Source organism: Pipistrellus hanaki (assembly GCF_964339955.1).
Source record: "Pipistrellus hanaki genome assembly, chromosome: 9".
Taxonomy (NCBI): domain Eukaryota; kingdom Metazoa; phylum Chordata; class Mammalia; order Chiroptera; family Vespertilionidae; genus Pipistrellus; species Pipistrellus hanaki.
Genome location: NC_140511.1, coordinates 80,314,475 through 80,337,974, shown reverse-complemented (window position 1 = coordinate 80,337,974; position 23,500 = coordinate 80,314,475). Strand labels below are relative to the sequence as shown.

At 66.6% G+C, this 23,500-nt stretch overlaps 2 protein-coding genes across 3 annotated transcripts; both read right to left on the bottom strand.

Moving 5' to 3' along the window:
• Positions 1–1,016: 1,016 nt before the first annotated feature.
• On the bottom strand, positions 1,017–10,966 carry SSH3 (slingshot protein phosphatase 3). Of its 2 annotated transcripts, none has more exons than XM_084893546.1 (14): positions 10,681–10,966; positions 10,175–10,212; positions 9,234–9,465; positions 8,317–8,435; positions 8,169–8,240; positions 7,778–7,843; positions 7,483–7,671; positions 7,285–7,378; positions 6,925–7,053; positions 6,790–6,836; positions 6,039–6,185; positions 4,019–4,219; positions 3,667–3,940; positions 1,017–2,119 (listed from the first exon to the last, which is right to left on the bottom strand). In XM_084893546.1, the coding sequence occupies exons 1-14, from the start codon at positions 10,744–10,746 to the stop codon at positions 1,817–1,819; spliced, it is 1,977 nt and encodes a 658-aa protein (XP_084749672.1). In that variant the 5' UTR covers positions 10,747–10,966; the 3' UTR covers positions 1,017–1,816. The 2 variants fall into 2 exon arrangements, with proteins under 2 accessions (XP_084749672.1, XP_084749671.1); XM_084893545.1 differs by having other exon boundaries at positions 1,018–2,119; positions 10,175–10,215.
• Positions 10,967–12,082: 1,116 nt separating this feature from the next.
• ANKRD13D (ankyrin repeat domain 13D) lies at positions 12,083–21,663 on the bottom strand. Its single transcript, XM_084895086.1, has 15 exons — positions 21,431–21,663; positions 20,885–21,020; positions 20,646–20,770; positions 19,666–19,711; positions 19,442–19,585; positions 19,051–19,240; positions 15,899–15,965; positions 15,462–15,543; positions 15,226–15,287; positions 15,008–15,138; positions 14,247–14,404; positions 13,624–13,734; positions 13,374–13,537; positions 12,861–12,952; positions 12,083–12,549 (listed from the first exon to the last, which is right to left on the bottom strand). The coding sequence occupies exons 1-15, from the start codon at positions 21,518–21,520 to the stop codon at positions 12,336–12,338; spliced, it is 1,812 nt and encodes a 603-aa protein (XP_084751212.1). The 5' UTR covers positions 21,521–21,663; the 3' UTR covers positions 12,083–12,335.
• Positions 21,664–23,500: the final 1,837 nt, after the last annotated feature.

The window sequence follows — 23,500 nt, the reverse complement described above, 5'->3', positions numbered from 1 at the left end:
CTGGCCTCGCCCCTCTGTTTTATAGTAACTTACAAGTTACTTCACCTTAAGCGGGAGAGCCAGGGTTAGAAGCCTCCTGTCCCTCAGTGCTCTAGGATTAGCGCACCAGGTAATGGAGAAGAGACTCGTTCTTAAAACTGAGCATCAGGCCCTAGCTGGTTTGGCTCAGTGGGTAGATCATCAGCCTGCACACTGAAGGGTCCCGGGTTTGATTCCAGCCTCCACTTCCTCATGAGTAACTCCCTTCAGCTGTCCCAACAGAGCAAGCACCTACAGCCCAGGTTGCAGGCTCCGTTGCCAGTAGGGGGCGTGCACGAGGCAGCTGATCAGTAATTCCCATCATTGACGTTTCTATCTCTCTCTCCCTTACCCTTCCTCTCTGAAATCAATAAAAAAAAATATTTAAAAAACCAAAACAAAACTGGGCATCAGGTCTCAAACCAATGAAAACATTTGGTGCCAGCTCTACCTGAGGCTTGCTTTGAGGGAATAACCACCCACCTACCCACCCCAACCAGAGCAGTGTGGCACAGGCCGAGGGTGTGACCTTGGGAAGAGGGGCTTCCAGTGACAACGATGGAGCCACTCCTCCTCTCGAACACTGCACCTAAGCAGAAGGAGCCCCGAGGCTGAGGGGAGGCCCAACGAGGCTGGCAGGGAGACCAGACTCTCTTTACGCGGCAGAAAAAGGTGGTTAGGACCCAACGTGTGCCCAAGAACTAGCATCAGGTGTCCAAAAGGAGCCTCAAGGTTCGGAGCAGGCTCGGTCCTGTCCGGGCAGGTGTTGGCTGCCTCCACCTCCTCCTGAGTAACTCCCTCCAGCTGTCCCAGCAGAGCAAGCTCCCCCGGCCCAATGCAGGCTTGTTCCCCGCCGGCCCCCCCAGGGGCGTGGGCAGGGCCCCCCGAGGGGGCGTGGGCAGCTGGCATTACCCAGGCCCTGCCCTAGGAGACGGGAGACCACACTGGCCTCCCTCCTTTCCCATTCTCCCTCCCACCCCACCCCACAGGCACCTCTCAGGACACCCGGGAATGGTGGGGAGGCTGGAGGAGTAAAAAGAGGCCAGACTCCTTGTGGGACCACAGAAGCATGGGGCTGACAGTAGATGGCTTCATCATAAAATCAAAAATAATATGAAAATGTCTTTTTTATTTCTAAGTACAAAGTCAGAGTCTACGAAGACTGGGAAGCTGGCCAGAGGCTATGCAGGACAAAAGAGGACTCCCTTTGGCCTGGTGCCCTGTGTCCCAGGGCCGAACCATGGCAGGGAGGTGGGTGTTGGGGGAGGGGTTGGAAGGGGCAGCAGCAAAAACCGCAGATGGCTGTAAGGTGTGTGAGGGAGGCCAACCTGCCGGCCCCACCAGAGCGCCCAGCTCTCTGCTCCTCAGGCTCCCCGGGCCTGGGGCCTGAGGCCTGAGGTTACTCTAGGCCCCTGGCGGCCACTGGCTCTCTGGCCAGAGGCCCCGGGAGGAAGGGGGCAGAGATGAGGCAGACGGAGTGGGTGAGGGAGGGAGAGGAGGGAGCCTGGGGACTGTTTTATTCCACAGCTGCACGTGTTTCAGGCAGTGGGTGAGAACGCCCCCAAAGCACCTCCATTCTCTCTACTCTATCCCCCATGGCAGAGCAAGCGCTGAGCCCTTGACCGTGGACATGGGTCTGAGACTTAAGGCTGAAGAGGCTGAGGCTGTAGTGAAGGGGCCTGGACCCCCTGGGCGGAGCTAAGGAGTGCAGACAAGCTGCCCGGAGTGAGGCGTGCCCATCCCAGGAGCTGTGTGCAGGTGTCTGCTAGTGTCTAAGAGGGCGCAGGCACTGTGAGGCTCAGGCCTCGCCCTCCTCCCCGCTGCTGTCCACGCTGGCCTGCCTCACCACCCTCCTGAGCCTGGGTGTGGAGGAAGCGCCAGCCTCCCTGGGACCCGGCTCCTGCTCCTGCTTTTGCTCCTGCTCCTGGAAGGCCCGGCTCCGGCTGGCCACCAGGGCGGCGCTGTTGAGAGCAACCACAGACTGGCGGGACTTCAGGGCAGGCCAAGACCCCTTGCAGAGCCGCCTGCCTCCCTTGGTCTCAGAGACCTGAAGAACGGGCTGCGGAGGGTCTTCGTCTGAGGTTTCGCTTGAAGAGAACACCTGGGAGGGGGAAAGGATAAGGAAAAAGAGTCACAGAGCACAGAGCCCGGAAAAGGCTGGGTGCCGAATGTTTGTTGACTGAATACTAAAAAACCGAGCTGCTCATGAGTCACATTTTCCTAGGAGGGAAGACCCCTCGAAGCCCTACTGCCCTTGCTCCTCAGCCCTCACCTGGCTAAGCTTTCTGGCCCCAGAAGCCCCCCTCAGCTTCTCTGCACCTGCCATGTCATCGAGGCCCCTACTTCCTCATCTCGCCCCCTCTGCCTTTTTTTATTTGAGAGAGAGAGAGAGATTTGTTGTTCCACTTATTTATGCATTCATTAGTTGGTTTTTAAAAATATATATTTTACTGATTTTTTTACAGAGAGGAAGAGAGAGGGACAGAGAGTTAGAAACATCGATGAGAGAGAATCATTGATCAGCTGCCTCCTGCACACCCCCTCTGGGTATGTGCCTGCAACCAAGGTACATGCCTCTGACCGGAATCGAACCTGGGACCTTTCAGTCCGCAGGCCGACGTTCTATCCACTGAGCCAAACCGGTTTCTGCTCATTAGTTGATTTTTTAAAAAAAAATATTTCTTTGCTGATTTCAGAGAGGAAGGGAGAGGGAGATCAATGATGAGATAGAATCATTAAATGGCTGCCTCCTGCACATCCCCGCTGGGGACAGAGCCCTAAATCCTGGCATGTGCCCTTGACCGGAATCGAATCCAAAACCCTTTAGTCTGCAGGCTGATGCTCTATCCACTGAGCCACACCGGCTAGGGCGCATTAGTTGATACTTGTATGTGTCCTGGCCAGGGACTGAACCCACAACCTTGGCGTGTTGGGACAAGGCTCTAACTAACTGAGCTACCCAGCCAGGTGCCCCCTCTGCCTCTAGACAGTCATTTGTGAAACACATTGCAGGTGCCAGGCCCTGAGCTGGGTGTGGGGTGAGGACAGCCTGCCTTAAGGACCGCCCACACCCACCCACCCGCCATTCCTTCTTCCCCATCCTTCCACACCAGCGCCTCCTCCTCCGGGAGGCTCTCCCCAAACGCCCCCTCTCTCTGAGATGAGCCCTCCTTCCCTGAGCCAGCCAGGACTTTGCTCGCCTCAGTGCTGTAACCCTCTGCATCTCCTCCTTTGATATGTTGCCTCTCAGATTTGGGAAGGGCTGCCAAGATCATCTCATCTACCCCCCTCGAGGGCCAGCAGCCAGTGGTCTAGCCCCTGGCCTGGGGAGGAGGCTGACCGCACAGCTGGGCCGCCCTGCCCCTTAGGAAGCAAATCCTTTCGCCAGGCGGAGAGCCGCCTGCAGCCTCCCGCCGGGCTCACTCCCCGGAGCCCCTGGATGCCCTGGTCCCACGACGGCTCTCCCGCCCCATGGAGGCAGCCTCAGCTGCCCTCATTAGCCTCCTCTCCGCTCTGAGGGACCAGAGAGAACCGCCCAGGTCCCCATGCTCAGGCCCCCTTGCTCGGGGCTGAAGGTGGAGCATCGATCCTGGTCCCTCTCCATCCTCCCGTCACCTGCCCCTCCTCCTGGTCCCAGCCCAGCCTCACCTCCGGCAGGTCCCCGGCCCGGGGGGCGCTCTCCAGCTCCGAGGGCGGCTCCAGGAGGCTGATGGACCGCATGACCCCGCGGAGGTTGATGCGGGGCCGTGGTCCGGGCTCTTCCCTCGGAGACGGCTGGCTCTCCTCCAGCCCCGTGGCCAGCACCTCCCCACTGCCCCCCGGTTCCGGCGGGAACAGTGGGAACGGCGCAGAGACCTCAGGGGCCAGGGCCTCCTCCGGGGAGACCCCGCCCGCTTTCTGCTCCCAGACGTGGCTCTGCCGGCTGCGAGGAGATGGCCCCGGTCAGCTCGGAGTGGCCGGCAGCCATCCCGCTCCCCGCCCCCCGCCCCCCGCGCCGTACCTGGCCGTCAGGATGCCCTGGTAGGTCTGCAGCTGGCGCAGGAAGCCCGGGTTGGGGCGGGCGATGGGCCGGAGCTCCTGCACGTGGCGCAGAGCCTGCTCCAGGCCCCAGCCGTACTGCTTCATGGCGTACGCCACCACCGTGGCCGCCGAGCGGCTGACGCCCATCTTGCAGTGGACGAGCACCCGGGTGCCCTGCGCTCTGTGGAGGCAGGACCGGTGAGCCCCGTCCCGGCCCCTCGCTGTGAGGGCCCTGCCGTATGGGGGTGGGTAGGCAGGGCACAAGGGAGGAAGCCGCCCAGGCACGGGGGAGGACACGGGGGAGGACACGGGGGAGCACACGGGGGAGCACACGGGGGAGCACACGGGGGAGGACACGGGGGAGCACACGGGGGAGCACACGGGGGAGGACACGGGGGAGCACACGGGGGAGCACACGGGGGAGCACACGGGGGAGGACACGGGGGAGGACACGGGGGAGGACACGGGGGAGCACACGGGGGAGCACACGGGGGAGCACACGGGGGAGGACACGGGGGAGCACACGGGGGAGCACACGGGGGAGCACACGGGGGAGCACACGGGGGAGGACACGGGGGAGGACACGGGGGAGGACACGGGGGAGCACACGGGGGAGCACACGGGGGAGCACACGGGGGAGGACACGGGGGAGGACACGGGGGAGGACACGGGGGAGGACACGGGGGAGGACACGGGGGAGGACACGGGGGAGCACACGGGGGAGCACACGGGGGAGCACACGGGGGAGGACACGGGGGAGCACACGGGGGAGGACACGGGGGAGGACACGGGGGAGCACACGGGGGAGCACACGGGGGAGGACACGGGGGAGCACACGGGGGAGCACACGGGGGAGGACACGGGGGAGCACACGGGGGAGCACACGGGGGAGGACACGGGGGAGCACACGGGGGAGCACACGGGGGAGCACACGGGGGAGGACACGGGGGAGGACACGGGGGAGCACACGGGGGAGCACACGGGGGAGGACACGGGGGAGCACACGGGGGAGCACACGGGGGAGGACACGGGGGAGCACACGGGGGAGGACACGGGGGAGCACACGGGGGAGCACACGGGGGAGCACACGGGGGAGGACACGGGGGAGCACACGGGGGAGCACACGGGGGAGGACACGGGGGAGGACACGGGGGAGCACACGGGGGAGCACACGGGGGAGCACACGGGGGAGGACACGGGGGAGCACACGGGGGAGCACACGGGGGAGCACACGGGGGAGCACACGGGGGAGCACACGGGGGAGGACACGGGGGAGCACACGGGGGAGCACACGGGGGAGCACACGGGGGAGCACACGGGGGAGCACACGGGGGAGCACACGGGGGAGGACACAGGGGAGGACACGGGGGAGCACACGGGGGAGCACACGGGGGAGCACACGGGGGAGGACACGGGGGAGCACACGGGGGAGCACACGGGGGAGGACACGGGGGAGGACACGGGGGAGGACACGGGGGAGGACACGGGGGAGGACACGGGGGAGCACACGGGGGAGGACACGGGGGAGCACACGGGGGAGGACACGGGGGAGCACACGGGGGAGGACACGGGGGAGGACACGGGGGAGGACACGGGGGAGCACACGGGGGAGCACACGGGGGAGCACACGGGGGAGGAAGTCGCCCGGGTACGGGGGAGGCCACGGGGGAGGAGGCTGCACGGGGGAGGAAGCAGCGGGAGGAGGGCCGGTGTCCGGGGGGCCGGACACGGGGGAGAAGCAGCGGGAGGAGGGCCGGTGGGCGGGGGGCCGGACACGGGGGAGAAGCAGCGGGAGGAGGGCCGGTGGGCGGGGGGCCGGACACGGGGGAGAAGCAGCGGGAGGAGGGCCGGTGGGCGGGGGGCCGGACACGGGGGAGAAGCAGCGGGAGGAGGGCCGGTGGGCGGGGGGCCGGACACGGGGGAGAAGCAGCGGGAGGAGGGCCGGTGGGCGGGGGGCCGGACACGGGGGAGAAGCAGCGGGAGGAGGGCCGGACACAGACCGAGCAGCCTCCACGAAGCCGTGGGTCTCCTTCCAGTGCGGCAGCAGCTGGGCGGACTCCTCGTCCCAGAGGCGCACGTTGTGGTAGGTGAAGCGCTCGGGGTAGAAGTTGTCGATCTCCCGGGCCATGTTCAGGATGTGGCTGACCCTGCGGGGGGCGGGCAGCTGCCTGGCCGGGGGCTCAGGTCACCACCGGCCGGGGGACCTGGCGGGCCGGGCGTTCCTGTCTAGTTCTCGGCTCTGAGCCAGGTGGGGCGGCACAGGCACGATGGGAGAGGTGAGGCCGGCAGCCCCGAGCCATCAGGGCACCCCCTGGGCCTGGGTCCCCTCTAGTCCGGCAGCCGCGGGGCTGCCTGCAACCTGGGCCTCCGTTACTCTCAGAAGCCAGTCTGAGAGCAGCCGCTGAGCGGAGCTGCGACCGGAGGGTCTGCAGCAGCTGGTGAAGGGCCCTAACTGGTGGGCAAATGATAGGAACCCACGGGAGCCAGCAGCCGGTCCCCCGGGAGAGGGGCACCTCCATCCCCTCACAGTGTGGGGAGGGCGGAGAGGGGGCCGGGAGCCCCGGCCAGCCAGCATGGGGGCGTTCTGTTCCGCCCAAGACCGTGCCGAGGGGCCCGGCCCGGGCTCGGGGCTGGAAGCTGGGTTAGCAGCTGCCGAGGGGAGTCCGGGGGCTTCTGGCCAGGCGGCCCCTGAGGGGAGGCCAGGCAGGGGGGGTGACAGGCTACGGGCAGTCTGGGGGGCTCCAACCCTACCTGTTCCTCTGCAGCTCTTCCAGGTTCGCCGCGTTCCACTCCGAGCCCTGTGGGCAGACAGGGAGAGAAGCGCCATTCCCCCCGCACGGCACCGGCCGCGGTCCCCGCTGCCAGCCTCCGCCCGCCCGGGCTCACCAGGTAGAGGTGGGGGAAGATGCGGGAGGCCCGGTCCCGCTGCGCCATGAGCAGCAGCATCTGGTTGTCGATGAAGTCGCGGTACTGCTGGAGGGGGTGCCCCAGGCGCAGCTCCAGGGCCTGGCGGATCTGCGGGCGGAAGGACGGGACAGGTCCCTGAGCCCCCCCGCCCCCCCCGCCCGGGGCCTCTGGGGACAGACCGTCCATCCGGGCGGGAGAGCTGAGGCCAGGCGCCCGGGCTGGCCGGGGACGGGGAAAGCTGGGCGGGAAGACTCCGAGGGGAGGAAAGCTGGCTCCCAGCCGGAGGGCTCCTCCACCCCCTCCGAGCCGGGCTTCCTCCCGGCCCCGCACCCTGCCCACCTCTTTGGAAGTGACGCTGTCCAGGTCACTGGTGTCCAACACCTTCCACAGCTCGGCCCGGATGGCCTGCTCCATCTGCTCCTGTTCCGAGGACCTGAGAGCCGAGCCCGCCAGTCCGTCCAGGGGCCCTTTCCCTGCTTTGCCATGGCACCGCCCCACCTCCCCCCGCCCCCCATTTCCTGCCTTCCCTGGACCGACCTGCCAGGCTCCGCGCTGGGAGGCCGCAGAGACTCCAGGTCAGCCATGGCCATCCACTCGTTGAGACAGCTCTGGTCAGAGCTCAGTCTGTCCTGGTAGTGGCTGGCCCAGGTGAGGGCACTGCCCCCTGGCACCAGACCGCTGCCCAGAGCCGCCTCACACGCCTGGTGCAGCACCTGGAGCGTGGCCCTGGGGCAGAGAGAGGCTGGGCCGCACTGTCCTCCGCGCCTCCCCGGCCGGCACCCCGCAGCCGTCTCTGAGGAGGGGCCCGCTGAGCCGGACCACCCGCTCTTACCACATGGTCTGGATGGAGATGGGCTTGAAGATTCGACTCTGCCCGCCAGACGTCACACTGAAGCCCCTGAGGGAGAGCAGGGAGGGTGGAACCCCGCTCCGGGCCTGGGACAGAGCCCCTGAGAGGCGCACCCACCGGCCACCTCATGAGGCGGGTCCTCACACTATGTACGCCTTTGAGCTTCAAAATAAGCCCCTTCTGCCAGATCTGGGGCAGCTGAGGCCCAGAGCAGTTAGGTGACCTGCCCAGGACCACACAGTAAATCTGAGGTCGGGCTGAGAGTAGGCCGGGCCTCAGACACTCGGCCTGGGTCCGCAGCAGCTCCCCCGTCATCTGCACCACACCCTCCGCCTCTCCGCTCCCCTCCCCGCCCTCAGGTGCCCTCTCTCACCCATCTCCGTCGAGGTACACCTGGGTGTCACTCCAGAGAGGCAAGACCAGGCCCAGGGTGCAGCTGTGGGAGCTGGCGGGAGAGAGGGGAGGCCGTTGTTCCCCAGCACCCCACTTCCCGGCCCCCCACTTCCTCTCCCCGCTCCCACCTGCTGTCCGGGAAGTCCACTCCCAGGAGGACCGTCTCGTCCTGGCTCGCGCGGTCTCTTGTGGAGACGACCAGCAGGTAGCGGAGCCGGGGGGGCCGCGCTGCCTCCAGCTGGGCTGCCTGGGGGTGGGGGTGGGGAGACAGATGCCAAGGTCAGCATGGCCCTGCGGACCCTGCCCCCTCCCCGGGACGCACACCCGGGCCTCGGGCAGACCTGCTCCCCACCCCGCCCCCTTCTCCCCAGACAGCAATCCGCGGGCACGTTCCAGGGGTTCCAACTTTTGAATGTTATGGTCAATAAAACGTTTTAAAAGGTTTTCCTTAAAGGGTGCACGTGTGGGGAGAAGGGGAGAATGAACCCGACAGAGATTGCCCGTGTTTTAGTTCTGCCTGGGAAGGAGGTTTCAAACAAACCCTTTCGCTTGCCATTACCACCATTTCACCCAAGAAACGTTTCTCACCAAAGAAACGCGATAGGAAAGACGCGATCTCACCATAAGAGATGGTCCCCGTGGAGTGAACTCAGCTCGACGGAAGACCGACCGCCTCCCTTCCCCTCTGGCTGCAGTGAGAGGGCCCCCAGGCCTCGCACTCCCACCTGTGTCCGCCCCCGAGGCGCCAGCACACCGGCTCCTGTGAGCGCTCATGGCTCCCTGAGCCCGTCCTCCGGGCGGCTCGCACTGTTGGGCAGGCCTTGCTGTGTTTGCCCAGAAACCCATCCTGGTGCGGCCCCAGCGCTTGGGTCTAACGGCCCTACAGGCCCCTGCAGAACAGACCCCGGTCCTCTCCCAGCCCTCAGGCACCTGGAGACAGGGCCTCTCCCTGACAAACCGCCCAGCGGTGCCCCCTGCCCTCCCCCCACTGCTCCCCAGACACACACCGGCTCCAGGGAGGACGGTCCCCCCAGAGGGCCCTCACCAGGCGGATGTCGTCCTGCGGCCTCAGCAGCTCCACCATGAGGCGGAGGTGCTGACTCTGCTCCTGCTTCTGGGCGCTCTGGGGCCCATGCCCGTTGTCCGTCTGGTCCCCGCCGAGCTGCTCTTCCCCCGAGGGCTCCTCCGAGGGCCGAGGGCTGGGCTCAGCGGCTTCCCCACCGTCCCCTCCGTCCTGCAGCCCCAGCACAGCCCCGTGCAGCACCGCGAAGCTCTGCCTGGAGGGGCGGGGAAACGTGCTGGCCAGTTGTCCCTCTCAGGACAGAGGCCCCTCAGAACCCCCCGGAGGGCCCTCAAAACAGGAGTGGAGCCCTGATGGGTTTGGCTCAGAGGATAGAGCGTCGGCCTGCGGACTGAAGGGTCCCGGGTTCGATTCCGGTCAGGGGCATGTACCTTGGCTGCGGGCACATCCCCGGTGGGGGGTGTGCAGGAGGCAGCTGATAGACGTTTCTCTCTCATCGATGTTTCTGACTCTCTATCCCTCTCCCTCCTCGGTGTGAAAAATCAATGAAATATATCTAAATAAATAAAACAGGTGTTGGGCCCCATCGGCATCGCCAGCAGGTGTGCAGTGTGGAGGCCTGGGAATGTGAGTTTCCAGCGTGGGCCCCGGCGACGGGCCACCACCCTCGGAGCATTGCTCCTTTTTCTTCCCGCCCGCCTGGCTCACAGGGCCTGGACGCTGGACGGGGACCGGGAGTCTCAGGCCCTGCAGGCCCGTCTTGCCCTAGAGCCAAGGTCTGGCCTAACGGGTGAAGGGCCCCAAACGATCGGGGGAGAAATGAAGGCAAAGGCAGCCAGGTCGGGGCGCGAGCCAGCCACGCCCATGGGCAGCACTGCCCGCAGAGCCGGTGCCCATCAGCCCAGGTGCTCCGTCAGCATCCGCTCCCTGCGCTCCGGCGGAGGTCTGTGCGGGGCAGTGCTCACCTTCGCTGGAGCCGGCTTCTCCGCCTGGAGGCCTGGTCCTGCTGGGAAAGCAGCGACCCGGGCAGGGTTAGGTGTGTGCGGGGATTCCCCCCCAGGGGGAACCAGCAGACCCCGGGCAGGGTTAGGGCGTGCGGGGGGGGGGGGGGGCAATTCCCCCCCAGGGGGAACCAGAAAAGGTGCCAGGTACTCCCCATCCCAGTCTGCACCACCGGAGGCACCGGGGGTCCAGCCCGGGGCCAGGTAGGGCAGCAGCAGGGTGAGGGCGGGTGGAGTGCTGGAGTTTGGTCCACCACCCCCCCCCCCCCCCCCCCCCGCAGCTGAGCCCTGGGCCCCCCCCCCGCAGCTGAGCCCTGCCACCCCCCCCCCCACCTGCAGCTGAGCCCTGGGCCCCCCCGCCCCTCCCGCCCCTCCCGCCCCTCAGCCTGGGAGGGAGGCTGCCCGCGGCAGGACGCTCCGGCCCGGCGGGCAGCCAGCTCCGGGGGCGGGACCAGCGAAGCCGGACTCACCGGCGGCCCCACCGGCGTGGAGCAGCCGCTGGCCGGGGGCGAGCGGCTGACGGTGACCAGGGCCATGGGGTCGGGGCGCACCTGGCGGCGCCGCACAGACCTCCCGGCGCACGGACGGCGCTGCCCGGCGGGACCAGGAAGGAGCCGGCGCCGCCCGGGCCTGGCACCTCCTCGGGGGCGGCCCTTAAAGGGCCAGCGCGTCCAGCCGCTGCGCAGCCGGCTCCGCGGGCCGCCCGCCCCGCCCTCGGCCTCCCGCCGGCCGGTCCCGCCTCCGGAGCGCGTTAGAGGAGGAGCCGGGCGGCGCAGGTGAGGAGGCCGGGCGGGAGGACGGAGGTCTGGTCCTCCTCCCAGGACGCACCCAGCCCGGCCCCCGGCCCCGGCCCCGGCCCCGGCCCCCGGCCCCGGCCCCCGGCCCCCGGCCCCGGCCCCCCGCCCCGCGGTCCCCCCCCCGCCCCGCCCCGGCCCCCGCCCCGCCCAGCCGGGCCGCTGGACTCTGCTTCGGCCTCAAAGTCCTGTGAGCGAAGGTGGGTCCGGGGAAGGCGGAACGGGGAGCACAGGCTTAGAGGACCAGACAGGGCGGGGCACCCCAAACCTCCCTCCGGCTGCGGACCCTCTGCTCCGCCTCTGCGTGGGCCCGGAGACACGCGGGGGAGGGGGAGGGCCGCCTGGAGGGGGGGGGCGGGGGGGGACTTCCATGGCCGGGCGGTCAGCTGGAGCCGGCGGGTGCAGGGCTCTGGCTGTGAGGGTCTGAGGGCTCCGTGTCCCCCTCCTGGCAGGCGCAGGGTGGGCCCCGGGAAGCCAGACCGGGGCCGGAGCACCTGGGTCTGGGAGGTGCACAGGCTCCGGGAATTGGTTTTTGTGAAGCACCAACTAGACACGTGCTGGCTCCTTCCCCCCTCCCGGCTCCTCCCCCCTCCCGGTTCCTCCCCCCTCCCGGCTCCCCCCTCCCGGTTCCTCCCCCCCCTTCCCCCCCGGCTCCCCCCCTCCCGGCTCCCCCCCCCCGCTCCTTCCCCCCCCCCCGCTCCTTCCCCCCTCCCGGCTCCTCCCCCCCCCCGCTCCTTCCCCCCTCCCGGCTCCTCTCCCCCCCCCCCCCCCCCCGCTCCTTCCCCCCTCCCGGCTCCCTCTCCCCCCCCCCCGCTCCTCCCCCCTCCCGGCTCCTCCCTCCCCCCCCCTCCTTCCCCCCTCCCGGCTCCTCCCCCCTCCCGGCTCCTCCCCCCCTCCCGGCTCCCCCCCTCCCAGCTCCCCCCCCTCCCGGCTCCCCCCCCTCCAGGCTCCTCCCCCCCCCCCCCGCTCCTTCCCCCCCCTCCCGGCTCCTCCCCCCTCCCGGCTCCCCCCCTCCCGGATCCTCCCCCCTCCCGGCTCCTCTCCCCCTCCCGGCAGCCCTGGGGGAGCCGCGGTCTCCTCTGAGGCTCAGAGGCTGAGGGGGCGTGGCTAAGGTTGAACCCAGGTGTGACGCCATCACCCAGTGTCTCCCCTCGGCTTCCACCCAACGGAGCAGAGCACGCAGCCGCTGAAGATTCTTTATTTCCATCTTGTCTCCAAGGCAGCCCATCCCCGGGGCTCCAGGCCCCGGCCTCAGCGGCAGGCCGTTTATAAATAAATAAGTTACAAAAGCAGGGGGGGGGCCTGGACAGCCCCCCGGGCCGCAGTCCGGCTCAGTGTTCCGTGAGCGACAGCCGCAGGATGCGCTGCAGGTCCTCCTCCTCCTGCTGCCCCCGCCGCTCCCGCTCCTCCTGCTCCCGGGAGGACAGCTCCAGGGCCAGGCGCAGCTGCTCCTCGAAGCTGGGGGCGGCGGGGGCCGGGGGCGCGCTGCGAGGGGCCCCCGGGCCCCGGGGCTCCGTGGACGGGTGCAGGCTTTCCTGGAGGGCCCTTCGGGGAGGCGAGAGGGAGAGCGGGCAGGTGAGCCGCGGCCGGGGAGGCCCAGGGCTGGACGGGGCTTTGGGGGGCACGGACAGGACAGGCTCAGGGCTGGACGGGGCTTTGGGGGACACGGACAGGACAGGGTGGCTGGGTCCTGGGGTCAGAGCCATCCCACAGGCGCCTCCGGTGCCGGGAGGGACGCTGAGGGAAGGCGATCCTGGGACAAGCACCTGCCTGCTCCCACCCCCGCCCACCAGGGACCCGGTGGCCCTGAGGGGGGCAGGGCTGAGACGTGGGCTAGGAGGTCCGGGAGGACTCACCGCTCCAGCTGAAGCTGCTCCTCGTAGGCCATGGCTTGGGGGGGCGGGCGGGTGCCAGGCCTGGTGTTGGTCAGGGCTTCCCAGACAGTCACCTGCAGCGGCCAGAGCCCGGCACTTCACCTCTGCCACCCCCTGCCCACACCCTGCCCCGCCCGCCCCCCTGCCCACACCCTGCCCGCCAGCCCCCTGCCCACACCCTGCCCTGCCCGCCCCCTGCCCATCCCCTGCCCACACCCTGCCCTGCCCGCCCCCCTGCCCATCCCCTGCCCCACCCGCCCGCCCGCACCTGCTCGGCCCGGCGCCCGCCCGCACCTGCTCGACCCCGGCGCCCCCGCCCGCCCGCACCTGCTCGGCCCGGCGCCCGCCCGCACCTGCTCGGCCCCGGCGCCCGCCCGCCCGCACCTGCTCGGCCCCGCGCCCGCCCGCCCGCACCTGCTCGGCCCCGGCGCCCGCCCGCACCTGCTCGGCCCCGGCGCCCGCCCGCACCTGCTCGGCCCCGGCGCCCGCCCGCACCTGCTCGGCCCCGGCGCCCGCCCGCGGCAGGCTCTGCTGGATGGCGAACTGCAGCAGGTCGTCGTCCTCGTCCCGCAGGGGCTCGCTGCGCGCCGCGCCCAGCACGCTGTAGCCCGCGGGCACCTCGAACACCGAGGGGTCCACTTCGCACGGGAAAGGGCTCCCTGGGGGCAGGGGCCACGCTCAGCCCCGGCTCCCACGCCAGCAAGGCCCCGCCCCCACAGCGGTACCGCGGCGGGCACGGCCGTACCTGAGGCGGGCACGGCGGAGCCGGGCACCCACACCGAGCTCAGGGGCTCGTCACAGCCGCACAGGTTGCCGAAGGTGATGCGGGCGTTGAGCACGTGGAAGAGGGGGATCTCTGCGGGGAGAAGGCCGAGCCTGAGCCGCCTGGCCATACGCTCGGTGACCGGACGTCCGATTTTTAACCATTTGTCCTGCGGCATTTTTAAAAAGTCCAAAAATCGGGACTTTTTAAAACACCGTGGGACGCGGGACAAATTGTTAGAAATCAGGACTGTCCCGCTGAAACCGGTGTGGCTCAGTGGATAGAGCCTGCGGACTGAAAGGTCCCGGGTTCGATTCCGGTCAAGGGCATGTACCTTGGTTGCAGGCACATCCCCAGTGGGGGGTGTGCAGGAGGCAACTGATCGATGATTCTCTCTCATCGATGTTTCTAACTCTCTCTTCCTCTCTGTAAAAAATCAATAAAAATATTTTTAAAAAAACCCAAAAAAAACAGGACTGTCTTGCCAAAAGTGGGACGTCTGGTCGCCTTACTATACGCCCCCCGGTGCCTGGCCCCTGGGGCCACGTCCCCCCACCCCCGGAGCGGCCCGAGGCCTCCCTGGGGTCCCCCCCCCACCCTCTCACCGATCTTGACCGGGAAGCCCGGGGGCAGGCGCAGGGTGATGAAGTCCCGCAGCTTGGCGAAGTGCGCATTGCTGATGGCCATCAGGTCGATGATGGGGGTCACCTGGTCCCCCAGGGACAGCGGGTGCTCCTCGCTTAGCCACAGCGTCGCCTTGAATCTGCCGGCCAACCGCGGGACGTGGGTCAAGGAACCTCTGTTGGCCCCTCTCCCAGGGGCCACCCACTCCGGACCCCTGCCTCTGCCTGGCTTCTGCCGGCCTCTGCCTGCCTGGGCGCCCTCTTCTCCCTCCGCTGCCCCCGCCTGCCTCCCCAGGAGCTTGTGACCTTCTGGTCCTGTGGCCCGGGCCCAGGCTGGAGCCGATGGCAGTTTGTGCCAGCTCAACGCAGCAACGTGAGGGCAAGGCGGGGCTGCCAGCTTCCGTCTGAGCTGGGCTGCCGGCTTCCATCTACAGGCCTGACCGCTCCTCACCCACAGCTGGCCAGCACAGCCACAGGCCAGGGTGCCGGGCTCAGTGCGCTGGGCGGCTGAGAGAGGTTCCTGGGACAGTGCTGGGCCCATCGTAAGCTCATGTCACGGCTCATCAGACCCTCCCAGTGCCCACGTGTGACCTCTGTCCGAGAGGCCGGACTCTGCGAGAGGAAGACAGTGTGTGTGTGTGTGTGTGTGTGTGTGTGTGTGGTGTGTGTGGCGGAGTCTGAGAGCTCAGGGGCCAGGCAGGTCCCTGTCACTGGAGGGAGTCCCACCTCGTCCCGGGCCTCACCTCTGCACTTTGCTGGACATCTCGATGGGGCGGCCGATGTTCCGTGACTCCAGGCTGAAGTTGGGGTCAAAGTACTCGTCGGGGGAAATGGCTGTGGGGTTGGTGGGGCTGGCTGCCTGCTGCACAGGAACCTGGGGCCCCAGGACCCCGCTTAGCGCTCAGGACGGCACCTGCTGGCCCGGCCCGGGCCCCCCAGCCCCACCCCCAGCCCGGCTCACCCCGTTGTGGGAGGAGTGCTGCTGGGCCATCCCGAGGAAGGACTGGAACGGAGTCTTCCCCCCTGAGGAGACGCGGGAGCCGTGAAGGGACCTTAGGCCACTGCCCCCCACCCCCATCCACCCTGGGAGCCTCCTGTCAAGTGGAAGACAGAGCAGACGGGAGTGGGGTGACCCCCCCGGACCCGGGTGGCCCCCCACAGGGTGGGCTGGGCAGCGGCAGGCGCACCTGGGTTTACCTTTGCTCCTGCACTTGTCCTGGTCGGAGAGGTGCTCCGTGCGTGTGCGCGTCACCAGCTCCACGTTGACGGCACTGTACACCTAGGGAGCAGGGGGTGACGGGGGAACTGGGGGCTCAGGGCCTGTCCCCACACTCAGCCTCACCAGCCCGGGACCCAATCCTGTCCCCTGGACCCAATCCTGTCCCACAGCGGAGGGAGGGCGGGTCTAAACCCTGGGACGTCACAGTGACAGGAACATGTCTGCTTTCATCTCAGTGCCCTGGGGGTGCCCGGGCCTCAGGGATCCCTCCGTGTCAGGAGGCGCTGGGCGGGCCCCAGTGAGGCCCGGGCCGCACAGGGCTCCCAGCCCCGGCTCCTCTGCCTCTGCCTCCAGGGCTGGGCGAGGAGGCCCTGGGCCCTGTCCTCCCCCGGCCCCCACCACCAGCCTCGCCTGCCTTAGCCTCGTAGCCGCTGACGGTTTCCATCTTCTCAGAGCGCCAGCCCCAGATGCCGCATTTGTTCCTGAAACAGACAGACAGGAGTCCCTGAGGCCGGCACCCCCTGCCCTGGCCGAAGCCTTCCCTTCCTGGCTCCCCCCAATCAGCTTCTCACTGCAAACCGTGCGGGGCTGGAGGGGGACGCCCGGGCGGCTGGGACTGGGGACAAGGCCCGGGGACCGGAACGCGCTGAGGCACTGCTGCTAACTCCGTCCGGGGTGATAACGGGGCTGGGCTGGGTTAAAAGCATCCTCGCGGCTTAGAGTCACGTGCACAAGCGTTTACTGCTGGAATGACATGCCATCTGGGATGCACTTCCAAATGGTCCAGGGAAAAAGAGAAAAGGTGAGGAAGGATAGATTCGACAAGACGGGCAAAATGTTCAACAAACGTTTAATTTGTTGACTATCACACTATTTTGTTGAATATAATACTATTCTCTCTTCTTTCATAAATGTTTGAAATTTTCCATGATAAAAAGTTGGAAGTGAAAGTATATCTCATTCAACAATAACAGCTGGAGACTTCGATATCTCCCTTTCAATGATGGGGAGAACAGGGCAGAAGGTCAACAAGGAAACGGCCGATCTGAACACCACCACAAACTAGACTTCACGGCTTCCTTCGAACTCCCCACCCAACAGCAGAACAGACGTGCTTCCGGATGCACGGGGACTGGCCTGCAGGACAGACCAGATGCTAGGGCTAGGCCATCAAAGAAGCCGCAATAAAACGCAAAGGACAGACACCACAGTGTGTGTCCTCCCGTCACAGGGGAATGAAACTAGAATTCAATGACAGACAAAAGATTTGGGAAACTCACAGACATATGGAAAGCAAACAACACACTCCCAAATAACCAAAGGATTAAAGAATAAATCAAAGGGAAAATCAGGAAATATTTTGAGATGAATGGAAATGAAAACCCAACATATCGAAACTTATGGAACACAGTTAAAGTAGAGCTTAAAGGGAAATTCTTAACTATAAATGACTGCATTAAGAAAGAAGAGCCCTAACCGGTTTGGCTCAGTGGATAGAGCATCGGCCTGCGGACTCAAGGGTACCAGGTTCGATTCCGGGCAAGGGCATGTTCCTTGGTTGCGGGCACATCCCCAGTAGGGGGTGTGCAGGAGGCAGCTGATCGATGTTTTTCTCTCATCCATGTTTCTGACTCTATCCCTCTCCCTTCCTCTCTGTAAAAAATCAATTAAAAATATATTTTTTTAAAGTGAACAGAACCCACAGGATAGGAGAAAATATTTGCAAATCATGTATCTGATAAGGGACTTACCTAGTATGTCTAGAATTTATAAAAAGAACTCTTACAACTAAATTATAAAAAGATAACCCAACTTTTTAAATGTGCAAAGAATCTGAAGAGACAGGTCTCCAAAGAAGAAATACAAATGGCCCAAAAGCACATGAAAAGATGCTCAACGTCACTCGTCCTTAGGGGAATGCAAATCAAACCACAGCGAGATGCTGCTTCACACCCAATAGGATGTCACAACCCAGAACAAGTAAGTGAGAAGGGAGCGTTAAGTGAGGACTCGGAGCACTGAGCACCCTCAGCACCACCGGCAGGAGCAGGAAACGCTTGTCCCTCTGGGAGACAGCCTGGCAGTTCCCTAGTTACACATCCAGTTACCACATGACCCCGCGGTTCTACTCCTAGGTATGTGTGCCCAACAGAAATGAAAACATATGTCCCTACAAACATCTATGCACTACTCTTCAGAGCAGCATTTTTCATAAGAGGCAAAAGGTAGAAAGAATCAGAATGTCAATGGACGAATGACTAAACAAAACGTGGTATATTCACACAACCTATGCAGCCATAAAAAGCGATGATGCAGCTTGATGCTACAACTGGGATGAACCTTGAAGACATTATGCTACAGGAAAGAAGCCAGTTACAAAAGGCTACATACTACCCTAGCTGGTTTGGCTCGGTGGTTTGAGCGTCAGCCTGCGGACTGAAGGGTCCCAGGTTCAATTCCGATCAAGGGCAGATGCCAGGGTTGTGGGCTCGGTCCCCAGTGTGGGGTGTGCAGGAGGCAGCTGATTGATGATTCTCTCTCATCACTGATGTTTCTCTCTCTCCCTTTCCCTTCCTCTCTGAAGTCAATAAAATTTATTTTATTTTTTATTTTTTTTAAAATATATTTTATTGATTTTTTACAGAGAGGAAGAGAGAGGGATAGAAAATTAGAAACATCGATGAGAGAGAAACATCAATCAGCTGCCTCCTGCACACCCCCCACAGGGGATGTGCCCGCAACCAAGGTAAACGCCCTTGACTGGAATCGAACTCGGGACCCTTCAGTCCGCAGGCCGATGCTCTATCCACTGAGCCAAACCGGTTGTGGCTTTATTTATTTTTTTTTTAAAAAAGAAAAAGCAACATATCATAGGAAATGCCCAGGATAGGCAAATCTATAAAGATCAGTAGTTGCTTAGCGCTGGGGGAGGGAATAAGGGGATGGGAATTGAAAGATACAGGGTTTCTTTCTGAGATGATAAATGTCCGGAAGTGAACAGTGGTGATGGTGCATACCTGTGAATGCACTAGAAACCACTGAACTGTACACTTGAAACAGATGAGCTGGATGGTGTATGACAATTGCATCCCAGGGAAACGGCTTGGTTTTTCTTTTAGGTGATTCTGAAGTCTGTTGCTGGAACTGGGGCATATGTTGGCACAGAAACACGCTGGCCGGAAGGTCAGGTTCCTCGGCTGCCCACAAAGGCCTCTGGCCCAGGCACAGCGCTGCTCCCGAGGAGCCAACTCTGGTGCAAACAGCTGTCCTGGACCACAGCCCCAATCCTTGTTTTGATGGGAAAATATGCGAGGTTCGGAGTCAAAACACTGGGGACACCCTGACCTCATCTCTTCCCCAGGAAGCCAGCTGCCAGGACGGACAGACAGGTGCAGGCTGGAAGTTGCCACAGGATGCTGAGGTGCCAGTCTTCTGGGGGCACTGGGCCTTCATTGACACCCCCCCCACCCGCAATCTGAGCAGCCTCCGCAAGTGGCTCAGCCTCCCAGAGACCTGCACCCGGAGCCTCGAGGGCTGGGCCTGCCATGCGGCCAGACCCCAACCGACCTCTCAAAAGCCACGTTGCGGGTGTCCAGGTGGGTGGAGACGATGGGCGAGGTGAGGCGGCTGGCCACGTGCTCCTCACTGGGCCGCATGGCGGCCAGCAGCACCTCCGGCTCCGGCGGGGCCAGCCCCAGCGTCTCCGTGTGGACCACCTGCCGGTCATGGTCCACTTCCATCACCAGGGCGCCGGCCTCTGCCAGCCGGCGGGGGTGAGAGGGGAGCGCGTCAGTGCCAGGCCCGAGGCGGTGGGTGGGGCCCATCACGATGCCCGGCCTCAGCCCTGGGTGCCCGCCCCCAGACCTCCGTGTCCACCTCTGAGAGCGGGAAGCAAGGACGGCCGGGTCTCCACAGCCCCAGCAGAAGCCCCGAGCCCGTGGCGAGTCCCGGAGCTCACCCTGGCCCTTGAAGATGAAGCTCCTCCGGCCGCGCTGCCAGGTCATGTGCTCGAAGCCCAGCAGGCTGGTGTCCACCCGCAGGCTCTCGCCCCGCTTCCACACCCGGTACACGTCGCTCGGGCACATCTTGGACACGAGGGGCACTGCGGGGGCACAGAGGTCACCAGGGTTCTTTCCCCGAGGTCCCACCCAGGCCCCTCGGCGCCGAGCAGCCCCCACTCACCCCAGCTGGTGAACTCCCACTTCATCTCCACGTAGAAGTCCGGGGCCTGGGCAGAGCGGAGCGCCGGTCAGGCCCTGCCTGGTGCTGGGCCAGCGGCCCGGCCGCTCCTGGTCTGCAGCCCCGTGCTGGGAACCGAGCCCTTCAGCTTGGGGACATCCGGACGCATTGCCATGGCCCTGTGTGCCCCTATCACTATCCCCGCCCTGTCCCCGAGAAAGGTGGGCCAAGGGGTGCTCTAAAGGCCTTCAGCAATCAAACTGTAAGATCCGAGGGCCCTTCTCAACCCGGCTGCCGTGTGCTGGGGCCCCCAGGGAGCGCCTGACTGTTCTGGACCCCAGAAGCCTCATCTGCAGCCTGAGCCCAAGGAAGGACCTGCTCTGGGCCGCCCCCGGGGTGGGGGAAGGAGGTATGTGCTCTCCACACCCCCTCCCGGGGCTTGGAGAGGGCAGACAGTGCTCCAGAAGCGCAGGCCGCGTCCGTATTGTTGGTGAGACCCTCCCTCCCCAGAGCCTGCCTCCACCGGGAGCCGGGCCTGAGCCGCTGAGGTGTCGCCGGGAGCCCGGCCTGAGCCGCTGAGGCGCCTGGCCCGCGGAGAGCCTCCACCCCGGTGAGCGCTTTCCTTCCGGGCCCGCTCTTGTCCCTGCGGCCCCTCTCCTCCCTGACCCCGGGCTGGGTCACCAGAGAGGGGCTGGGGGTGAGGGCAGTGTGGGGAGTGGGAGGGGCCGGGGAGAGGTCAATGGGGGGGGGCATATATAATACTTTAAACAATAAAGAATTGAAATAAAAATAATAATCAGAGCTATCGATAAAGAAATAAAGAGAGGGGGCGGGGACTTCACTGCAGTGTGGGGAAAGCATGCTGCCCGGCTGGTGCCCTTCCGAGGCCGGGCCAGGCCCGGGGACCAGGGGGACCGCCCGCAGCCTGTGGGCCCCGGCCTTGGCTCTCCGGCCTCGCACTGGCCGCCCTCCGTGCCCCGTACCTGGCGGAGTTTGTTGAGCAGCTCGGGGATGCCCGCCAGCCTCTGCCTGGCCCTCTGGTAGTCCCGGTACTGCAGCACCACCTGCACCAGCTCCGGGTCCCCCGTGCTCACCGCCTCCTGCAGGACTGGGGTCACCGCGGGCTGAGGGGTGCCCTCCGGGCGGCCCGGTCCGGTCACCCGCCAGCCCGAGGCCACCCTCCGGTCCGGTCACCCGCCAGCCCGAGGCCTCCCTGCGGTACCTGCCCAGCCCCGGCAGCTCTCCCTGCCCACGTTGGCGTTGTGGCGGAGGAGGACTCGCACGGACTCCAGGTTCCCCAGGGACACGGCCAGCTCCAGGGGGGTGCGGCCCCGCGGGTCCTCCTGCTCGATGTCGTGCTGGGGGAGACGGACCCTCAGCCGGGGGCGCGGAGGGCGAGGGGCGGCAGAGACCGCGGGCTGGGCAGGCGGAGGCCCGGGCAGTGAGGCGGCGGCGGGGGCGGGGGGCGCCCCTCGTTGGCCCTGAGGGAAGGCGAGGGCAGGTGGGCAGGGCCCGCCTCCCCGGGGCTTTGCGGGGACAGGGCTGGGCCCAGCGCGGGCCTGGCCGGGCTGTCAGGGAGCGGGAGCTCCTCTCGGCCCGGCTCCGGCGGCCGGGAGGTCGGGCTGGTGCAGCGAGAAGCGGGGAGGCGGGAGGCTCCGGCGCGCGGGCCGGTCCCCGGGCTCCCAGCGGCGGGGAGGCGGCGGGCCGGGCGGGGCCGGGCCTCGGATGGAGGCCGGGCTCTGGGCGCCGGCCCGGCGCCGGGGCTCACCTGGCGGCTGTGCAGCGCGGCCTCCAGCTCGCGGTGCCGGTTCGCCCAGACGAGCCGGTGCAGCGGGAAGGTGGGGCCCGGGCCGGCCATGCTGGGCCTCAGCGCCGCATCTCGGGCGGCGGGCGGCGGGCGGCGGGCGGCGGGCGTGGCGAGGGCGGCCCGGCGGCCTGTGCCTGGGCCTGGCGCGGCCCCGCCTCGGTCCTCCCGCCCGGCTACACCCCCCGCCCCAGGCCCGGACCACGCTCCGCGGCGGCGGCGGCGGCGGTGGCGGCGGCGCAGGTGGCGGGAGGGCGGGGCGGACCGGGGGCGGGGCCTGAGGAGGGGCGGGGCCTGGGGCGGGGCGTCGGCCGCGCGCCCCTCGCCGCCTGCAGCCATGGCAACCGCCGCCGGGCCGCGTGCACGGAGGCCGGGGCCGCGCAGCCCAGCCCGAGGCCGGTGCGCGCGCCGGGGGAAGCCGGGCGGGGCCGCCGCGGGGAGAGGGGCTGCGGGGGGCGGTCCGGAGGGCGGGGCCTGGCTGCGGCTCCGTCCGCGGCCTGCAGGGGGCGCGCCAGCCCAGCCTGGCCCCTCCTTGCGGTCCCGCAGCGGAAGGAGGGGGCGGGGCGGGGCGTCCCGGCGAGGGGCGGGGCCTGGGGCCCGGGACGTGCGCGCGCAGCGGCTGCCTCTGTGCTGCGCGTGGGTCCTCGTGTTTCTCCCACAGCCCGGCCCCCGGCCCTCCCCGGCCCCCGGCCCTCCCCGGCCCCCGGCCCCGGCCCCGGCCCCCGGCCCTCCCCGGCCCCCGGCCCTCCCCGGCCCCCGGCCCTCCCCGGCCCCCGGCCCCGGCCCCGGCCCCCGGCCCTCCCCCGGCCCCCGCCTCCCGCCGGGCCTGGCTGGTGGCCGCTGAGCGCAGCAGGGGCCTGGGGAGCGGGGAGCAGGCCTAGCCGGCTCTGGCTCTCCTGGGGGAGGACTGTCCACAGCGAGCGGCTCCGACCCCGCGGGGGCCCTTCGGCAGAGGCTGCCTTCGGGGCCAGAGGAAGGAGAGGAAGGAGAGTTTCGAAATCAGAGCCGGCCGGCCCCTCCGCCCACACGGAACCGAGGTGCAGCCTCCCGGCCCAGCGCTGTGGCTGCCCGGCCTTAGCCTGGCGCCTGGGCCTGGCCTTGGGCGATGAGGCAGCCACCCTCACCCTCTCCCCTCAGGCCGCTGTGCTCCCTGCTGTCCGGCTCCCGACGGCACCGTACTCCCCAGGGGCCGTCTTGAACCCCCATCTCTTTCTCCCCCCAATCCTGCCCGTTACTGATGGGCCATGTTCTTCCCCTCGGGCCTGTTTGCATCTCTTCCAGACCCAGCCTCCACCACGGCCATTATGGCACCTGCGGCCTCCCTGCTCCATCCTCTGCCTCCCTCCCCTCATCCTGCCCGTGGTCATCGGTGCGGGTCCTGCAGCTGCTCCCAGTGCCCAGCCGTCCCAGCCCATCCAAACTCAGACCCACGTCCATCCCATCTTCGTCCTGTGGCCACTAAGTGCGCGCTGGGCTCTGAGCCAGGCTGAGCCTGGCATTCAGGGCCTCCCAGCCTGGCTCCTTCCCACAGTGCTCCTGCCAGCTGGAGCCACTCCCCACTGCCCGGCCCAGCCCTGGTCAGAAACACCCCCTCCCACCTCCGTGCTGAGGCCCAGCTCAGAGGCCTTTTTCAAGCCCCAGCCTCCACCCCAGCAGCCTTCCTTCGCCACCTGCCGAGCTGTGCTTGGGTCCTGTGCCCCTCAGCCCTGCCCAGCAGAACCTTCCAGGGGTGGACAGCAACAGACCTCACCCCCAGGGCCTGTGGGGCCGGGCTGGGGAAGAGAAGTTGACCGGAGCCTCTGGGGAGTCGCTCAGGCCTCAGACTGCTGCTCGGGGCGCAGCACAGGCCAGAGGGAGGGCCCAGGGCCCGGAGACTCACTGAGGCCCGAGGGCAGAGGTGCTTGTCTGCCCCGGACGCTGCCCTCAGCACTGTGCCTGCGGCTGGAGTGTCAGTCAGTGCAATGTGACACCCAGAGGTGAAACTCAGGTACCTCCTCCTGCTGCCCGGGGCGGGGGCGGGAGACCCTCTGCTCC

What these genes read in the sequence shown, in the direction of transcription:
- SSH3 (XM_084893545.1), bottom strand. Translation starts at nt 10,746, where the DNA reads ATGGCCCTGGTCACCGTCAGCCGCTCGCCCCCGGCCAGCGGCTGCTCC. An exon ending in CGCAGGACGACATCCGCCTG is followed by an intron (nt 8,436 to 9,233) that starts GTGAGGGCCCTC and finishes CCCCACCCCCAG; the next exon opens with GCAGCCCAGCTGGAGGCAGC. An exon ending in TCTTCCCCCACCTCTACCTG is followed by an intron (nt 6,837 to 6,924) that starts GTGAGCCCGGGC and finishes GTCTGCCCACAG; the next exon opens with GGCTCGGAGTGGAACGCGGC.
- ANKRD13D (XM_084895086.1), bottom strand. Translation starts at nt 21,520, where the DNA reads ATGGCCGGCCCGGGCCCCACCTTCCCGCTGCACCGGCTCGTCTGGGCG. An exon ending in CCGCGCTGCACAGCCGCCAG is followed by an intron (nt 21,021 to 21,430) that starts GTGAGCCCCGGC and finishes CGTCTCCCCCAG; the next exon opens with CACGACATCGAGCAGGAGGA. An exon ending in CGCAACGTGGCTTTTGAGAG is followed by an intron (nt 15,966 to 19,050) that starts GTCGGTTGGGGT and finishes TGTCTGTTTCAG; the next exon opens with GAACAAATGCGGCATCTGGG.